Source organism: Schistocerca nitens, chromosome 1 (genome assembly GCF_023898315.1).
Source record: "Schistocerca nitens isolate TAMUIC-IGC-003100 chromosome 1, iqSchNite1.1, whole genome shotgun sequence".
Classification (NCBI taxonomy): domain Eukaryota; kingdom Metazoa; phylum Arthropoda; class Insecta; order Orthoptera; family Acrididae; genus Schistocerca; species Schistocerca nitens.
In genome coordinates, this window is record NC_064614.1 from 1,176,057,411 (window position 1) to 1,176,074,823 (window position 17,413).

Consider the following 17,413-nt stretch of genomic DNA (forward strand, 5'->3'; position numbering starts at 1 on the left):
CGTAGAGCGTGACCCCAGTTGGTGTTGCTCAGGCAGCAGAGGGCATTGAGGTGCTGCCAGCACTTCCGCTTCAGCTGATGAAGGTGAGGAAGCCAAGTCAATCGGGCGTCGAAAACCAGTCCTAAAAATTGACATGTCTCCACTACAGTGAGTGGATCGTTGTTGCAGTAAAGTCATGGTTCTGGATGAACCGTACGATGCCGACAGAAGTGCATAACACATGACTTTGCGGCCGAAAACTGAAGACCGTGGGCTAGAGCCCATGACTGTGCCCTGTGGATGGCTCCCTGTAGGCGCCGCTCAGCAACACCAGTACTGGTGGAGCAGTACGAAATGCAGAAGACGTCTGCATACAGAGAAGGTGAGATGGACGGCCCTACAGCTGCTGCTAGACCATTAATGGCCACTAAAAATAGAGTGTCACTCAATAAAGAGTCCTGCGGGACCCTATTCTCCTGGACATGGGGGGAGGGGAGTGGATTGGGGGGGGGGGGGGGGAGGACTATGGGAAGCACCAACCTGGACACGGAAAGTACGAAAGACAGGAAATTTTGGATAAAAATCGGGAGCGGGCCTCGGAGACCCCACTTGTATAATGTAGCATGGATATGATGTCACCAGGTGGTGTCATACACTTTTCGTAAATCAAAAAATACTGCAACCAGGTGTTGGCGTCTGGAAAAGGCTGTTCGGATGGAAGATTCGAGGTACCTAAGATTATCAGTGGTAGAGCGACCCTGGTGGTAGCTGCCCTGACATGGAGCCAGTAGGCCACGTGACTCCAGGACCCAACCCAACCGCCGACTCAACATACATTCCAGCAGCTTACAAAGAACATTGGTGAAGCTGATAGGCTGACAGCTATCCACATCAAGTGGGTTTTTACCGGGTTTGAGCACCAGAATGATGGTGCTCTCCCGCCATTGTGATGGAAAGACACCATTGCACCAGATCCGGTTGAAGATGATGAGGAGATGTTGCTTGTAGTCAGATGAGAGGTGTTTAATCATCTGACTGTGGATCCGATCTGGCCCAGGAGCTGTGTCGGGGCAATGTGCAAGGGCACTGAGGAGCTCCCACTCTGTAAATGGGAAGTTATAGGCTTCACTGTGGTGTATAGTAAATGAGAGGACTTTCCCTTCCAGCTGCAGTTTGAGAGCTCGAAAGGCTGAGGAATAATTCTCCAATGCAGACACTCGAGCATAGTGCTCTGCAAAGTGCTCAGCAATCGCGTTTGCGTTGGTAGATAACATACCATTTATGTCAACACCGGGAACACCTGTTGGAGTCTGGTACTCAAAAACACATTTGATCTTTCCTCATACTTGGGAAGGTGACGTCTGATACGTTGGCAAACATGGGCACGGAGCCGTTTAAAGGCTATGAAGTGCTCCAATGAAGGGTGCCGCTGTAGAGCTCGCCAATGCTCCTTAATTGCTTCAGCGACTTCTGGTGACCACCAAGGGACTGCCTTTCGCCAGGGGCACCCTAAAGAGCGAGGGATCTTGTTTTCTGCCACAGAAATGATTGTTGTTGTCACCTGCTCAACCATCACATCGATGTTACCGTGTGGGGGAGATTAAATTACGACAGCAGAGGTGGAAAGTTCCCCAGTCCATCTTGTTTAAAGGCCATCTGGGCAGGCGTCTGTGGACTTGATGCCAAGGCAATGACAAGAAGATGGGGAAGTGGTCACTACCACACAGGTCGCCCTGTACGGATAGATGGGAGAAGTCCTGTGCTGCAAATTGATAAACCAATGGCCAAGTAGCTACCATGAGCCACACTGAATGTGTAAGCAACCCCAGTATTTAAGAGGCAAAGGTCGTACTGAGACAGTCAAGTTTCGACATCTCTGCCTCGACCAGTAAGAACAGTGCCACCCCACAAGGGTTTTGGGCGTTAAAATCTCCCAAAAGTAGGAAAGGCCTAGGGAGCTGATCAATCAGTGCAGTTAATACATTCAGGGATACTGCACCATGTAGAGGAAGATATACATTGCAGATAGTTATTTCCTGCATCGTCCTTATTCTGACAGCCACAGCTTCAAGAGGAGTTTGAAGAGGCAAAGTTTCACTACAGACCGAGTTTAATACATAAACACAACTCCACCTGACACTCGATTATAGTCGCTACAGTTCCTTATGGCAGCGGAGGGCAGGGGTACGCATTTCCGGGAACCAGGTTTCCTGGAGGGCAATGCAGAAAGCAGGTGTAAAGCTGAACAGTTGCCATAGCTCAGTCAGGCGGTGGAAAAAACCACCGCGATTCCACTGGAGGATGACACCATTGTGAGACTGGGAAGGCATGGAACATTCAGTGAGGCAGTTTATGTCTCAGAGTCACCTGCTGCCACCGACTTTTTGCCTGAGCAGTCTATATCCACTGTGTCTGAGGGTCCGGTGAGATATAGGTCCTCAGCAAATGCCAGAATCTCCACCTCATCCACAGATGCAGAGCTTGCAGGTAGAGGTCATGTGGGTGCTACTGCAATTCCCTTGGTCTTGGGAACCTTCTTTTTGGATTTCTCTCACTGCTCCTTGGGTTTCCCTGGCTGGGAGGACTTAACTGATTCAGTCTCCAGGACTAACGATGATCGTGAAGCCCTATGACCAGCTGCATTTGGGCTCTTCAGCCACTGGCAGGTGTCATCTTTCCCTCTAGCAGAAACCTGGGAAGGGAGTGACCCAAGGGACCCGAAGAGCCGAAGAAGACTTACACTTCTCCAGCTCAGAAGTGGGGAATGATATCCCCAATGGTTGGGGGGGGGGGGGGGTATTGCTCCCGAAATAGGTGGTGCGGAAGCAACAGGGAGGGAAGTGCCCCCCTCCCCCCCACACCATCAAGGGGGCAGGTGTAGGCTTCTGGTTCTGAGAGGCGACTGGAATGCAAGGAAATGACGGGGCGACACCTGATCTCGCAGTGGCAGAGTAGGAGGTGGTCATAGCCACAGGATGTAGGCACTCAATTTTCCTCTTAGCCTCAGTGTAGGTCAGTCAGTCCAGTGGCTTGTATTCCATTATTTCCCTCTCTTTCTGTAAAATCCTGCAGTCTGGCGAGCAAAGTGAATGATACTCTTTGCATTTGATGCAGATGGGAGGCAGGGCACATGGAGTAATGGGATGTGACGGATGTCCACAACCTTGACATGTGACGCTGGAAGTACAGCGAGAAGATGTATGGCCAAACTTCCAGCACTTAAAGCACCGCATTGGGGGAGGGATATATGGCTTGAAATCACAGCGGCAGACCATCACCTTGACCTTCTCGGGTAATGTGTCACCCTCGAAGACCAAGATAAAGGCATCATTGGTGTGGTGTCACCGCCAGACACCACACTTGCTAGGTGGTAGCTTAAATCGGCCGCGGTCCATTAGTACACGTCGGACCCGCGTGTCGCCACTGTGTGATCACAGACCGAGCGCCACCACACGGCAGGTCTCTAGAGACGTACGAGAACTCGCCCCAGTTGTACGACGACGTTGTTAGCGACTATACTGACGAAGCTTTTGCTCTCATTTGCCGAGAGACAGTTAGAATAGCCTTCAGCTAAGTTAATGGCTACGACTTAGCAAGGCGCCAATTGTCACAGTGCATGTATCTTACGAGTCTCATTTGTATAGTCAAGAGAGATGTATCACCAAGGATTGATTAAACATTAAGTATATTCCAAAGCTACGTATTTTCTTTATAGCAGTCATAACGTATCCTGTTCCAGACTTCAAGCCATCCTGCTGTAGCTTAGTGCGTGCCTATCGGCTTCCTTCTCAGTGTGGCGTAGCGGGCTTGTTACGCCACAACAATTGGCAATCTGATTATGCCTCGGTTCCCGATGTACACACCACACGAAATGAACACGTCGCCACTCTAAATTTGCGTGCAGCTCGTTGTCAGACTGAAAAAGAAAGTCGCTGTGGAATATAATACCCTGGACCATATTTAAGATTTTATGGGGCGTGATGGTAACAAACATCCCCCCCAACTTGTCACAAGCGAATAATGCCCATTACTGGGCAGAGGATGCTGTTTTTATCAAGACCAACCCAGAGCACAGTTTGACAAGCCTTCCACCTCCCCAAACTTGTCCTCCAAATGCTCCACAAAAAACTGAGGCTTCATGGATATGAAAGATTACCCATCAACTCTCGTACATATGAGGTACCAGGATGAATAAGCATCACTGCCATCCTTAGCCTGGCGTTCCTCCCATGGTGTGGCCAGGGAGGGGAACAACTTGGGGTCATATTTCTTAGCACTGAAGTTAGACTTTGCCTGCTTAGAGACTGCTGGCGGCAGACCACCAACAATAGATGATGTATTACGCTTCATGGTGTGTCATCCGCCCTGATGCCAACCACTCCGACCAGGGGCCCTCCCCACGAGTGTCACCCAGCCTCAGCAAGGGCCACCTGGCAGGATGGCCATTGCTGGGAGTCCCCATGCCCCAGGGTGATGGGCATCTACTCCATGGCATACATGGGGAATTAACAGCACAGGCATCAGCAGATCGACCCTGTATTGTCAGGGGGCTACAACCAACAGGGTACATGGTGGCCCCACAACCACAATGGACTGGCTACCGTGCTGGATATGAGGTTCAAAGAATTCCATGGTCCTCGTCGGTGCAGAAAATGACACTGCATAGTGGGTAGAGGAAAATGCACCCAGGAAGGTGTCATCGCTCATGAGATGGAGGATGAGTGGGACTGCAATACCATGATGAGAAAGTGGGCTAAAGATCTTAATGCATGATGGAAATGATGCACCATGTCAGGCGCCCTTCACCAATTGGGTCACTCTTTCGGAAAATTTTGAAAAATGTAGGTCAAACCCTACAGCAGAACATCACAAAGGCCGAAAGGTGTGAGACTCCTTTTAGTCGACTCTTACAACAGGCAGGAATACCTCGGGCCTATTCTAACCCCCGTGCCCGCAGGTGGACGTGACAGTGCTCCAGAGATTGACTCACAGGGTCACCTGTATTCATAGGAGTTCCTTGCATCACGGAAACTATGCACCGACAGTGTGCTGGCTGACATTGCCTTTGTTGTATCGGCCTATCTGACCCATATCGGTGTGACGAGGGTGCCACAGCCACCCTACAGCTCTGACCTGGCCCCAGTGCACTTCATCTGTTTCCTTGACTGAAAAGCAAACTCAAAGGAAAACATCATGTCGGTGGGCAATGTGCAAGTTATTTCAACAGCTTTCTTGAAAAGCATCCTGATAGAGAATTTCCAGAAACCTTATGATGCGTGGAAATCACAGCGGCAAAAATGTACTGATGCAGGAGGACCATACGTCAGAGAATTTTAAGTTGTGGAACCTATCTGAGCAATAAATTAAAGAAAAAAAGAGTGATACATTACTATCCAGACAAACCCTTTATGAAGCCACTTCTCCCCTTTCGTTTTATTATAACTATGGCAATGTGATACTAAATTGTATCCGCATAGGTGCATCTGTGCAACTTCTGTGACATCTAAATGATGTTCTGTTATGCATAACACATCTGTAGCAATACATTCTGATTCTTCAGTACACTATAGCAATAGGCGAACAACATTTTTCTTATTTAACAGGTTTCTTATGTTTTTATGGGAAACTCAAAATGTATTTTGATTATTACATCTTTTGCTGTCCAAGTTGTCCTTTTCTGTTTCTCCAAAAATTCTTAGAAGTATGTCTATAATTGAAACTTCCTGGCAGATTAAAACTGTGCACTGGGCTGGGAATTGAATTCTAGACCTATGCCTTCCATGGGCAAGTGCTCTACCAACTGAGCTACTGAAAATCAATTCACAACGCATCCTCACAGCTCTACTTCTGCCAATAGCTCATCTCATCTTCCTTCCAACGATCACAGAAGTTCTCCTGCGAAACTTACGGGACTAAAAGGTCTCAGCTTCAAGTCCCTGTTCGGCACCCCGTTTTAATCAGCCAGGAAGTTTCTTATTAGTACACACTCCGGTGCACAGGGAAAATTCATCCTGATGACTACAGTTATTCAGGAGTACAAAAATAATTGCCATAACTAGGCCCACTGGAAAAATAGTAGCACTGCCCTCTTTAAAATGTCCAGTAACACACCACAACTTTGTCAAAAGATTTTCTACTATGTGATTTATACAAGTAACTCTTATAAGAGATTATATTAATGAAAACAGTCAATTTTTGAAAATATAATGTAATTAGATAGATTAAAAAATCTCGTTTCCAAGCAGCAGCAGGAGAACACACATATGTAGGTAATGAATCTTGGAAGCTTTCAGAGCCAGTGGCTCCTTCATCTGGCAGAAGAATTGGAGGGAAAGGAAGAGAGATGAAGAAAATGTACTGGTGAGGTTTACAAAATGGGTAGAGTTTGGAAAATTAGTCCACAACCCCGAGTCAGGGGAGACTTACCGGACAGGTTGAGAAGGATTGATTGAGTGTTGGGGACTGTACCGAATGAGATTTTAAAATGTGAGAGTGTGTTATAGTATTCTCTTTTAATCTGCACCTGCCTGGCATAAGCTGTAAGCAGTGCGCAACATTGTTCAGTTATTTTTAAACCTGTTACCATCACAGAAAACCTCCAGTTAGTTTGCAACTGGGAGGAACTTTTGTAACTCATACTGAAAACCTATCCCAGGTATATTCTTTGTATTACCATGCAATCAACAAATGTTTAAATAACATAGATGTTAAAAAAGATCACACAAATACTAACAGCACAATTTTCCTTTTCCTCTTGGCAGCCAAGTTCTGAACTGCCGCAAAGCGGAAGACACTGCATAAATAGTGTGCTTGAACGGTGTAGCACAGGAGCAGCCACTGTACTATTGCTGTTGAACAACATTTTCTACTTTTATGTACGATTCTTTTCTACTTACTGTAAAATATCAGGTGGTACATACTTAGTTTTATTCTGTTTCAGATCTGAAGACAAGCCATTGTGTAACAAAGACTGAAAAATAACTGATAATGGTTTACGCATCACTTGTTAAATTAATTAACTAATTAAGCTACTTGGTCACAGAATGAGTCAGCACATAGCATACAGAATTCTTATAAGAAAATGTATGAATGAAAGAATAAATAAAACAAAGAAAAAGTTGTACGGGAGTATACGAATAAATAACACATTACAGAGAAAAGTTCTCAACTATTGCAAGGAATTCTTGTACAAAATAAAAGGCAAAAACAACAGGGAAACCTTTCAACTTGGATTTGAATACTTGGGGTTTATCACTCAATTTTTTTCAGTTCTGGTGGAAGACTATTCAAAATGAAACTTGCTGAATAGTATATGCCTTTCTGTACAGCAAGCATTATCCAAGAGCAAATTGTATTTTCACCTAGTAATTGATGAATGAAAGTTGCAGTTTCTCGTGAATGAGTCCATATTGTCAACAACAAATCCCACAGTGGAATATTTGTACAGGGACAGCAGAGTCAGAATTCCAAGACACCTAGACAGTGACCTACCACAAACTTCGTGAACTGAAACTGCTATCACTCTAACCACCCTTTTCTAAGATAAGAATATTCTTCGTGAGTGCACAGAGTTGCCCCAAAATATAACACAATGTGAGATAACAATGTGAAGGTAAGAAGAGTATGCAAAAGCACTGTCTGAGAAAGTGGAGATCATTCTTATGGTGAAGACACTAGCATTTAATTTCGGCCCAAGATTTTGAAAGTGATCCTTCCAGAAAGTCTACCATCTGCACTCAGCCCTAAGAATTTAAAATGATCAACTTCACTGACTGTCGGAACAGCAATGGACAGTAAAATTCTATTTTTACTGGAGTTCCATGTCTGAACCTACGTGCATAGCAATTTATTAATGTTAAGGGTTGATCTGTCCTCTGAAAGCCACGTGCTGATATTACTACTCTATCAGCTATTAGCTCCACTGTTTATATTACATTCCACTTCCTCCACAGTTACGCTTGTGGTGTCATCTACAAGAAAACAATTTTTGAGTCATCTGTCACGGTTACTAGTGTAAAGTAACAGTAATGATTTCATTAACTCAAAAATGTAGTTATACACAGTACACATACTCAAAAAGAGTTGCCAAAACTGTTGGCACATTTATCCCATTCTGATACCAGCCATCCAATTCCATTCTTGAAAAAGGTAGTAGGCTGCTGTCAGATCCAAGCCTGGACCCAGCCACACACTTCGTCATCTGTTATGAATCGATGTCCGCGAATAGCTTGTTTTAGAGGTCCAAACACACGCAATTCACACAGTGAAAGGTCAGGACTGTACGGTAGATGTTCCAGTGTTTCCCACCGAAACTGCTGCAATGTTATTTTCACCGCATTGGCCGTGTTTGGGTGGGCATTATCATGCAGGAGGATAACGCCATTGCACAACATGCCTTAGCATTTTGACATGACGGTTCGTCTAAGGTTCTGTAAAGTGGCATGATAACGCTGGGCATTGATGGTGGTTCCCCATACCAGGAACTCAACAAGCAGTGGGCCCTTGTGGTAAAAAAAAAGGACATCATGATCTTACCAGAACTGGTGTGCACAACCTTTTGCTTCTTTGGAGGTGATGAAATCACATGTTTCCATTGCTTGCTCCGACACTTGTTTTCCAGTTCAAAATGGTGAGACCATGTTTCGTCAGCGGTGACAATACACGTCAGAAAGCCGTGTTCCTCCTCATGATAACGTTGCAGATGACTCAAAGACAGCGCCATTCGAGTATTGCACTATCTGCTGTCAGTTAAATGTCACATTTAAACATATGATTAAATTAGACACAGGCAGAAGAGGTGCGCGGATTTCTCCCGAGGGGGGATGGGGGGCAGCTTTGTAAACTGCTCTGTTAATCTACTCCCAAGCTTAACCCCTTTCCTAAATTGCAGTCATGGGCCAGGATTAATATTTTTCCCTCTTCAAATTCTGTTGACAGTTATAGCACAGCAAAAATAAAGAGTGTTCTTGCAGTCAGCAGCATCATACTCAACACTCTGAAGCTTCCTTGCACATTAAAACTATGTGCTAGACCAGGACTCTTTAACTAATGTGTGGAAAGTATTTTAAACCTCACTGATGAGATAAACCTTTGAGTAAATGAATTCCTCTCTTTATGAGGGTGAAAGCAACTTGCAGCTTAATGTAGTACACTTCAGGATTGACACACTGCTGCTGTACTATGAATATCATGCAACAGGCAGCTGTAGCTTCTTTCAAATGTTGACACAACCCCTGCAAAATACCTTGATTGTAATTATTGTGTGTGCTTCAGACTTGAGTCTTGGTCCAGCACACCATTTTAATCCATCACAGTTTTATAAACTGTGTGTACTCTACTGCGAACGTGAAGCCCGCCTTCAACCTAAAGGTAAGTTTGAAAACCACTATGTCTTACTAGACATTGTCCTATTAGGGATGGTATACTCCTTGCTTCCTTCAGCCTTTGAAGTGACTTAACCAGCCAGTGGTAGAGTGACCTGTAGTTTAACAGATATTGAACCTTAGTGCAACTCAGCATTTTCAGATTAACAAATCATTGTCAGGAGCAAAAAACCCGCAATGTGACAAAAAAAATCCTAGAACTAGCTGAGGATTATATCTCAGACCATTTGATTTTCCTTTCCTATCTTCAGATTCAAAGATACCATGCATACATACAATACACATCACCACAGCATGTGATATGCTCATAGTGTGGCTTGGAAATTATTTCACATGCAGTTCTTGTGCTGATATCATCATCATCATCATCATCTGTGGGGTCTTTCACATGCTTATCACTGATCAGAGAAGTAAACTTTGTGGTGGTTTGATACACACTGTGTCAATCCAACAGTTGTACATTCAGAGTTGCTTATTGATGTGGCAGTGTTTGGAATCGTTCAATTCTGCCAAGATACCAGCAATAATTTAAGATCAACTTGTGGTCTGAAAATGTAGGGGACTGTCTGATGGCTTTATATGTTCTCCAAAACAGATTGCTCTTTCAGACTTGTTACAACAGGTGTCTCTGCGAATAGTAGGAAGCACATGTTTTCAGTAACAGTGTTCACGATAAAATGGATGAGACCCACCACATAAGGTAGATAAATACGTTGACAGAAGAATCTCCCCGATGTTATTCAATCTGTATATTGGGCAAGCAGTAAAGGAAACAAAAGAAAAATTCGGAGTAGGTATTAAAATTCATGGAGAAGAAGTAAAACCTTTGAGGTTCGCCGATGACATTGTAATTCTGTCAGAGACAGCAAAGGACTTGGAAGAGCAGTTGAACGGAATGGACAGTGTCTTGAAAGGAGGATATAAGATGAACATCAACAAAAGCAAAATGAGGATAATGGAATGTAGTCATATTAAATCGGGTGATGCTGAGGGAATTAGATTAGGAAATGAGACACTTAAAGTAGTAAAGGAGTTTTGCTATTTAGGGAGAAAAATAACTGATGATGGTCGAAGTAGAGAGGATATAAAATGTAGATTGGCAATGGCAAGGAAATCGTTTCTGAAGAAGAGAAATTTGTTAACATCGAGTGTAGATTTAAGTGTCAGGAAGTCCTTTCTGAAAGTATTTGTATGGTGTGTAGCCATGTATGGAAGTGAAACATGGACGATAACTAGTATGGACAAGAAGAGAATAGAAGCTTTCGAAATGTGGTGCTACAGAAGAATGCTGAAGATAAGGTGGGTAGATCACGTATCTAATGAGGAGGTATTGAATAGGATTGGGGAGAAGAGAAGTTTGTGGCACAACTTGACTAGAAGAAGGGATCGGTTGGTAGGACATGTTTTGAGGCATCAAGGGATCACAAATTTAGCATTGGAGGGCAGCGTGGAGGGTAAAAATCGTAGAGGGAGACCAAGAGATGAATACACCAAGCAGATTCAGAAGGATGTAGGTTGCAGTAGGTACTGGGAGATGAAGAAGCTTGCACAGGATAGAGTAGCATGGAGAGCTGCATCAAACCAGTCTCAGGACTGAAGACCACAACAACAACAACAAGAATAAAATCAGTTCCATGGTCTGCATGTATTCTTGAAATCGTTGCTTTGGATCATCATTTACTAAACCACCTGAAACGGTAGATTTATGCAGCAAACACTGCCAATACAGTGTCACTTCACTAAAATGTCACGAAATTCTGTGAAACCATTTAATACTATCAGAGGCATTTTGAAGGGTACAACAATCCACGAGGGGTAAAAAAAAATATATGCAAGTATATAGTTATTTAAGAGTTATTTTCTTCTTCTGCTGCATGGAATATGGCCTGAAATTCAGAAATATATATCTCTTACACAGTGAACATTAGGAACAACTACAATGAAACAAAGAATAAATATTGCAGCTATGAAAGAACTTACGATCTGTATCATATTCTTTGAGTAACTTTCACCAATGAGCATGATTACGTCTTAAATGGAAAGAAAGAATGAGTAAAACCAAATGCTTTACCTGCTGATGACCATTCAATATCAGGATGCTATTTGGAAATTGAGGAATGGAATTAATTCAATGAGATACACGAATACACAATGAGAGACACACAATGATATTGGATTACTGCATAAATACAGAAGGAAAGGACCAGTACAGAAAGGCACTCTAAAGGTGATAGCTATTTAGACTTTTTGGAACACTCTATTGGAAATGGACAATGTTAATCATGAACACTTTGAAAAAATGTTGTCAAACTCATTTCCCTGAATGTGGGAGACACTACTCACACAAGCTTATTTTCATTACGGTATATAGCCATTCTCACAGAAGAAGAATGTTACGTGTACATGATTGCTACTGGGTGTGTGTAATGTTGCGGCAACTTATCAGTTTGAAATTACAACACAAAATGCATGCACAGTTTTTCCACCACCTTTCAGAGTTTTAAAAAAGCCTGAGTCATTAGCATTATGAATAGACAATGATGATACTAACTTATCATACAGACAGTTGGCATTGGTGCAGAGCAAGTGGTGACAAGATGGACCCACAATATCACTTTAGTTTGAAGATAAGCTGCGAGTCCTTTCAATATGACTACACCATGACAATATTTTAGAACTGATGAACAGACACAAGGCAACAGTTGAAATTTGGTCGGAGGTTACAGGTAGTGTATCGCCACAACAGTCGGGAACAGATAACTGAAATCTGGGTTGAGATCTTGATTTGCCATGTGCTATTTTCAGCTGACACTACACCACAAACAGGGGGCTGCATATTGTAGTTCCAGAGTCAACTGGGACATTGAATGGCATTCTGTGGTGTTCGGAGAGGATTCCTGCTTCTGTTTGTGGCAGTCAGATCAACTCCACCACATCCACAGACAGCTTGCTCACAGAACACAAGTAGCAGAAATGATTAAGACCCATATCTCTCCAACATCTGGGATTATGGTGTGTGGGAATTATTGGATTGATCTGGTTACTGTTGAACACATGCCAAATCTTTTGCCACCATGTGGCAAGAACAGTAAACCCTGTTGTTGTACCCTTCATGAGCAGGGTTCCAAAAGGCATATTCCGGTACGACAATGCAAGACCTCACTATATAGTTCACACCACAAGCTGCTTGAGGAATTTATGGATCCTTGATTGGCCTGCCTAATCCCCTGACTTGTTACCCACAGAGCACGTCTGGCAAGCAATGGCTAAACATACACTTCCATGCCAGCCAGCAGCCAGCAATGTTCACGAACCTTAACTGACACAGCATGTGCTCCAGGCCTGACACGCAATTCCCCAAAATGATATTCAGGGGCTACTTACTTCCATCCACAATGGGTATAAGAAAGTACTTGTGTCTGTGGGGATCATACAGCACACTGATGTTGACAATGTAAATCAGTTCTGAATAAAATGAAAGTTTAATCAATTACTACCTGCCAACTGGCTGACAAATAAGGACTGATCCTCCTGATCATCACCATATAATGACGAGTCTAGTTTTAAACATGCCAAGCTAAAAGAAAACAACGGATGAGTCTACCAATTTGTGGTCGCTGAAATAGTTATACTTTCAATCTCACAAAAATTCATATTACACAATCTATATAAATAAAAGTGCATGTCTGTTTCCTACAAAATCATAGTAAATCTCCAAAAGTCCTTCACAGATTGCTCTGAAATTCTGGAATGATGTTCTATTAGTTAGTTGCATGTTCCATGGATCATTTTGTACAATAAATTGTAATGATGTGGAACATATCATTTTACATTCACATCATAAATTAATTTGTACATATGGTTACATTCTGAACATTTCAATTTATACAAAAAGAAAATAGATGTGAGTTAGTAATTCCTACCCATCACCTTTTGCACATTACAGAGATAGAAATTCTTCTACAGAATAGAAGTAGTGTCAAGCAGAAAAATGGTTCAAATGGCTCTGAGCACTATGTGACTCAACTTCCGAGGTCATCAGTCCCCTAGAACTTAGAACTACTTAAACCTAACTAACCTAAGGACATCACACACATCCATGCCCGAGGCAGGATTCAAACCTGTGACTGTAGCAGTCTCGTGGTTCCAGACTGTAGCGCCTAGAACCGCTCAGCCACTCCGGCCAGCTGTCGTGCAGAAACCTGCTCAGTTTCTTTGCAAATTTTACTTTGCTGTCTGTCAGGCATTTTATATCACTGGGTAAATGATCAAAAGTTTTTGTTGTTCCACTGTCCACACCCCTTTTTGTGCTAAAGACAACCTTGATGTGGGATAACGAATGTTATTTTTTCTTCTGGTACTGTAATTATGTAGCCCTACATCATTGTTCCTTTTGAACTGTAGTGGATTATTTACAACAAATATTCAAATATGCACATTATTATACTCCAATGAATATACATATTACTACAGAATCTGTATTTGCAATTACAATAAATAAGACTCACTGTCGAGGAGGGGGTGATGGAAGTGGGAGGACATGAGCATAGAAAGCAGAAAGGAGTAGATGGTAAGAGGGGAAGTGGTGATGGACGGAGAGAGGGGAGGCAGAGGGGCTAGGAAGAGATGGATAGAGGGAGAGGGGAGGAGGAGTTTGACAGAGATGGGGGAAGACACATGTCCAGTTCTCATATGTATTAGAAACATGCGATTTCTCTTTTCTTTCTTTTCCATTTAACCAGACTGAGTCATAGCAACACATGGCCGGGAACAGTTAGTGGCAAACAAATTTCAATGACAAACTAGTCTCAGGACACTGACATTAATGGCAACACAATAAATGCCCTCGAAACATGAAATAAACAATAACTTTCTTTACATTCAATAATGCCTGTCCCTGCACTGGCCTTCGTACAAAAAGATACCTTCTGTATATTTTCATTTTGTGCAGACTGAGGATTATCTACTGGTGTAATAAAGAAGAAAACAATAAACTGTTTGGCAAAAAGAAAACTGTAACTGGAAACATAGGTACCGTTCTTTTGCCCCTCCCACGTTAACACTTTTTGTGTGCTATCACTGCTTGGTGCTGGGAAAAAAAGAGTAAAGCAAATTTATTTTACTTGTTTCTTGAAGGACATCATTTTCCTGCATAGGCTGCTATTTTACTTTGAAGTAAACACTTTGTTCTACAACTTGACAATTAACTAATTATCAAGCTTCATCACAGTAAAAATTGTTATGTATATCACACAATATATTCCACACATCCACATACGGGAAGCAACAAGTGATTGTGTCCCTAATAAGAGTTTTCAAACAACCACAGTACACACAGGCACAACTATACCAGATGTGAGGCCCATATGTAAAAGGAAAAAGGCACAAGCCTTATGTGGGTTTCGTGACGTTGCCAGCATATACCACATTATATGTTAAGTGGTATTTAGCCCATTTGATTTGAAGATGCTGAACAAAGTTTCACCTTTCTTCAACACAAATATACCACCTTGACCATTGCACTACCTAATTCATTTCAGCAAAGGGAACAGAATAGGCAGTGAACTTGTTGAAGTCTGCTCCCCAGTGATAACATCAAGCAATTTTGGGGAAACAGCAGAAATCTAACAGGTGTACTGAATAACCAGAAAGAGCTTGAACACTACTCCTGAACACAAATCTTCTGTCTTAAACATAATGACACTTTATTGCAAATCCTGGCTTGTTTACACAAAAGTGACAAGGAGAGGTCTCTTAAAATTTTTTGTACCTCTGTAATGTGGCTAACATGTTCATTTTGCCATTTCAGTGAGTCAATATTTGAATCTTATCAATGCTGACCAATAGTTCCCAAAAAATTTCTCATATTCCATACATTATGCAATACACAATGATGACTTTAATGAGGATTTGAAAGATATGGATAACAAATTATAGACAATGGAAAATGTTTTATTTGCATGCAGTGAAACGATGCTAACACAACACCAAATACATAACTTATGACTGACAAAGATACAAGCAAAAATATTTAGATCCACAATGAAGTACACTTAGAACACATCTGTGACACAACATACTGTCAAAATTAAAACAATTTTAGGCAAATACTACACATTTAGAAATAACAGTAACATCCCTACCACCAGAGCACGCATGGCTTCCTTTTCATCAGGTGACTGAATTTTCGCTGCAAGTAGGCGTGTTGCTTCGTGTGCACAAAATGTTTCTCTTTCCAGAAACTTGCATGCTTCATATATGGCCTGTGTGTCGTGTACAAGTTTACTGGGGTTTGTTGCTTTATCTGAAAAATAATTCATTTTGCATATTAAAATACCTTTCTGAGGAGGCAAATGTCTGTGTTATAAAATAAACTGTCTAGATTTAGGGACATGCGTTTAAGGTACAACAGAACTGAAAATTTAATTGTCTTGAACACCTTTTTTATTAATACAGTACTAAGTACTCTCTCACTCTAGCAACAGCTTCCATTCTGCTTTTCTAGAGACAAACCATTACTCTTTTGAGGTACAATTTTATATCACTTTGTCATTACTGAGAAGAGGAAGAAAAATTCTTTATATTTATCCAGCCTCCTACAAAGAACGATAGTAACTCAATAATCTCCAGGTTTCATGACTTTGCCAATAAAGTTGCCGACATTCACTGTCACATTTTTTGAACTAACATAGAACAGTCAAACGAAATCAAACAATGGAAAATCTAGGATGTAACGCAACAATATCATGAAAAGGATACTTGTTACTTGCCATATAGTGGAGATGCTGGGTCGGAAATATGCAGAACAAAAGGACTGTCACAATGACAACATTCAGACACACTTGCAACCCCCCTAACCCCCCCCCCCCTCTCTCTCTCTCTCTCTCTCTCTCTCTCTCTGTGGTCGTGCAAGTATGAAATTGCATTGCGTGAGAGAGAGAGAGAGAGAGAGAGAGAGAGAGAGAGAGAGAGAGAAAGAGAGAATGCCTTGTTGGCTGTAAGCTAATCTTTTGACAGTCCTTTTGTTGTGCCTATCTGCACATGGAATCTCTGCTATATGGTAAGTAGTATCTACTCTTTTCATAATATTGATGGAATAGTCATTGTTGTTTGTGAGCTGATAACTTTCCACACCGAGTTTCATCGATAAAATCACCTCAGTGGATAAGTCCCATAATAACAAGTGGAAACTAACTTTAGATGACTACTGTTCAGCCCTAGTGTTAGGAACAAGACTGACTACCAGGAGGCAGGAAGCTAATGAAACAAAGCAGAAGGCATTAAGCAATTTGAAATGGGCACTGAATGTAGAGAAAGATGCTGGAATACATTACAGTGTGTTTCAGTTGATACAGGAATAGAGGAACGGAAAAGCATGTTACCACACTGTCAGTTGCATTCAGCCATTGCGTAGTACTGTAGTTCAGTAAGTGAAGGCTATTCACAAGCAGAACTTCAATGCTACAGTTAGTGAGTCTGCAAATGATTGTATTAACATGACAACACGACCAAAAATTTGACAAGTCACTAGTCTCCAAGCAGAGTACCGAAAAAAAAGTCACCTCATAAGCAACTGAGATAACTGCTGTTAACAAAAGAAACGCATGACCCAGCAGATGACATCAAAATAAAACAGCCACCCCTTTTTGACTCAGTCACCGCTGAGAACGAGACTGTGTTTCTGCGTAAGGGACAAGTTACTTTGGGTAAACTCCACATCTGCATTCATTTGTTAAGATGAAATAGTTATTTATATTTTCATATGAAATATATCTCAGTTATGGTGACAGACACCTTTACCATGAAGTTATGGGTATACTCTTGGTTAGAAGTAAACAGGTTTATCTGCCGTGAGCAAATAACATTTTCACTAAGCAATGCTTCTTCACGTGGTTAACTTCTACTTATTTGATTCTGAGATCAAAAGAAAATTGTGTTTTAATTGTATCTCTGGCTGCCAAGATTCAAATTCTGTTTGAGCATCATCTCTAAAAATGGTTCAAATGGCTCTGAGCACTATGGGACTTAACTTCTAAGGTCATCAGTCCCCT

General features: G+C 42.1%; 1 protein-coding gene across 4 annotated transcripts in view; it reads right to left on the reverse strand.

The window, feature by feature from the left end:
• Positions 1-17,413, reverse strand: part of LOC126200231 (ADP-ribosylation factor-binding protein GGA2) — a 136,800-nt gene that overhangs the window by 114,959 nt on the left and 4,428 nt on the right. For all 4 annotated transcript variants that reach the window (XM_049936692.1, XM_049936693.1, XM_049936694.1 and 1 more), the window contains exon 2: positions 15,506-15,666. In XM_049936692.1, the coding sequence (XP_049792649.1) occupies positions 15,506-15,666 (161 nt within the window). The remainder of the gene's footprint in view (positions 1-15,505; positions 15,667-17,413) is intronic.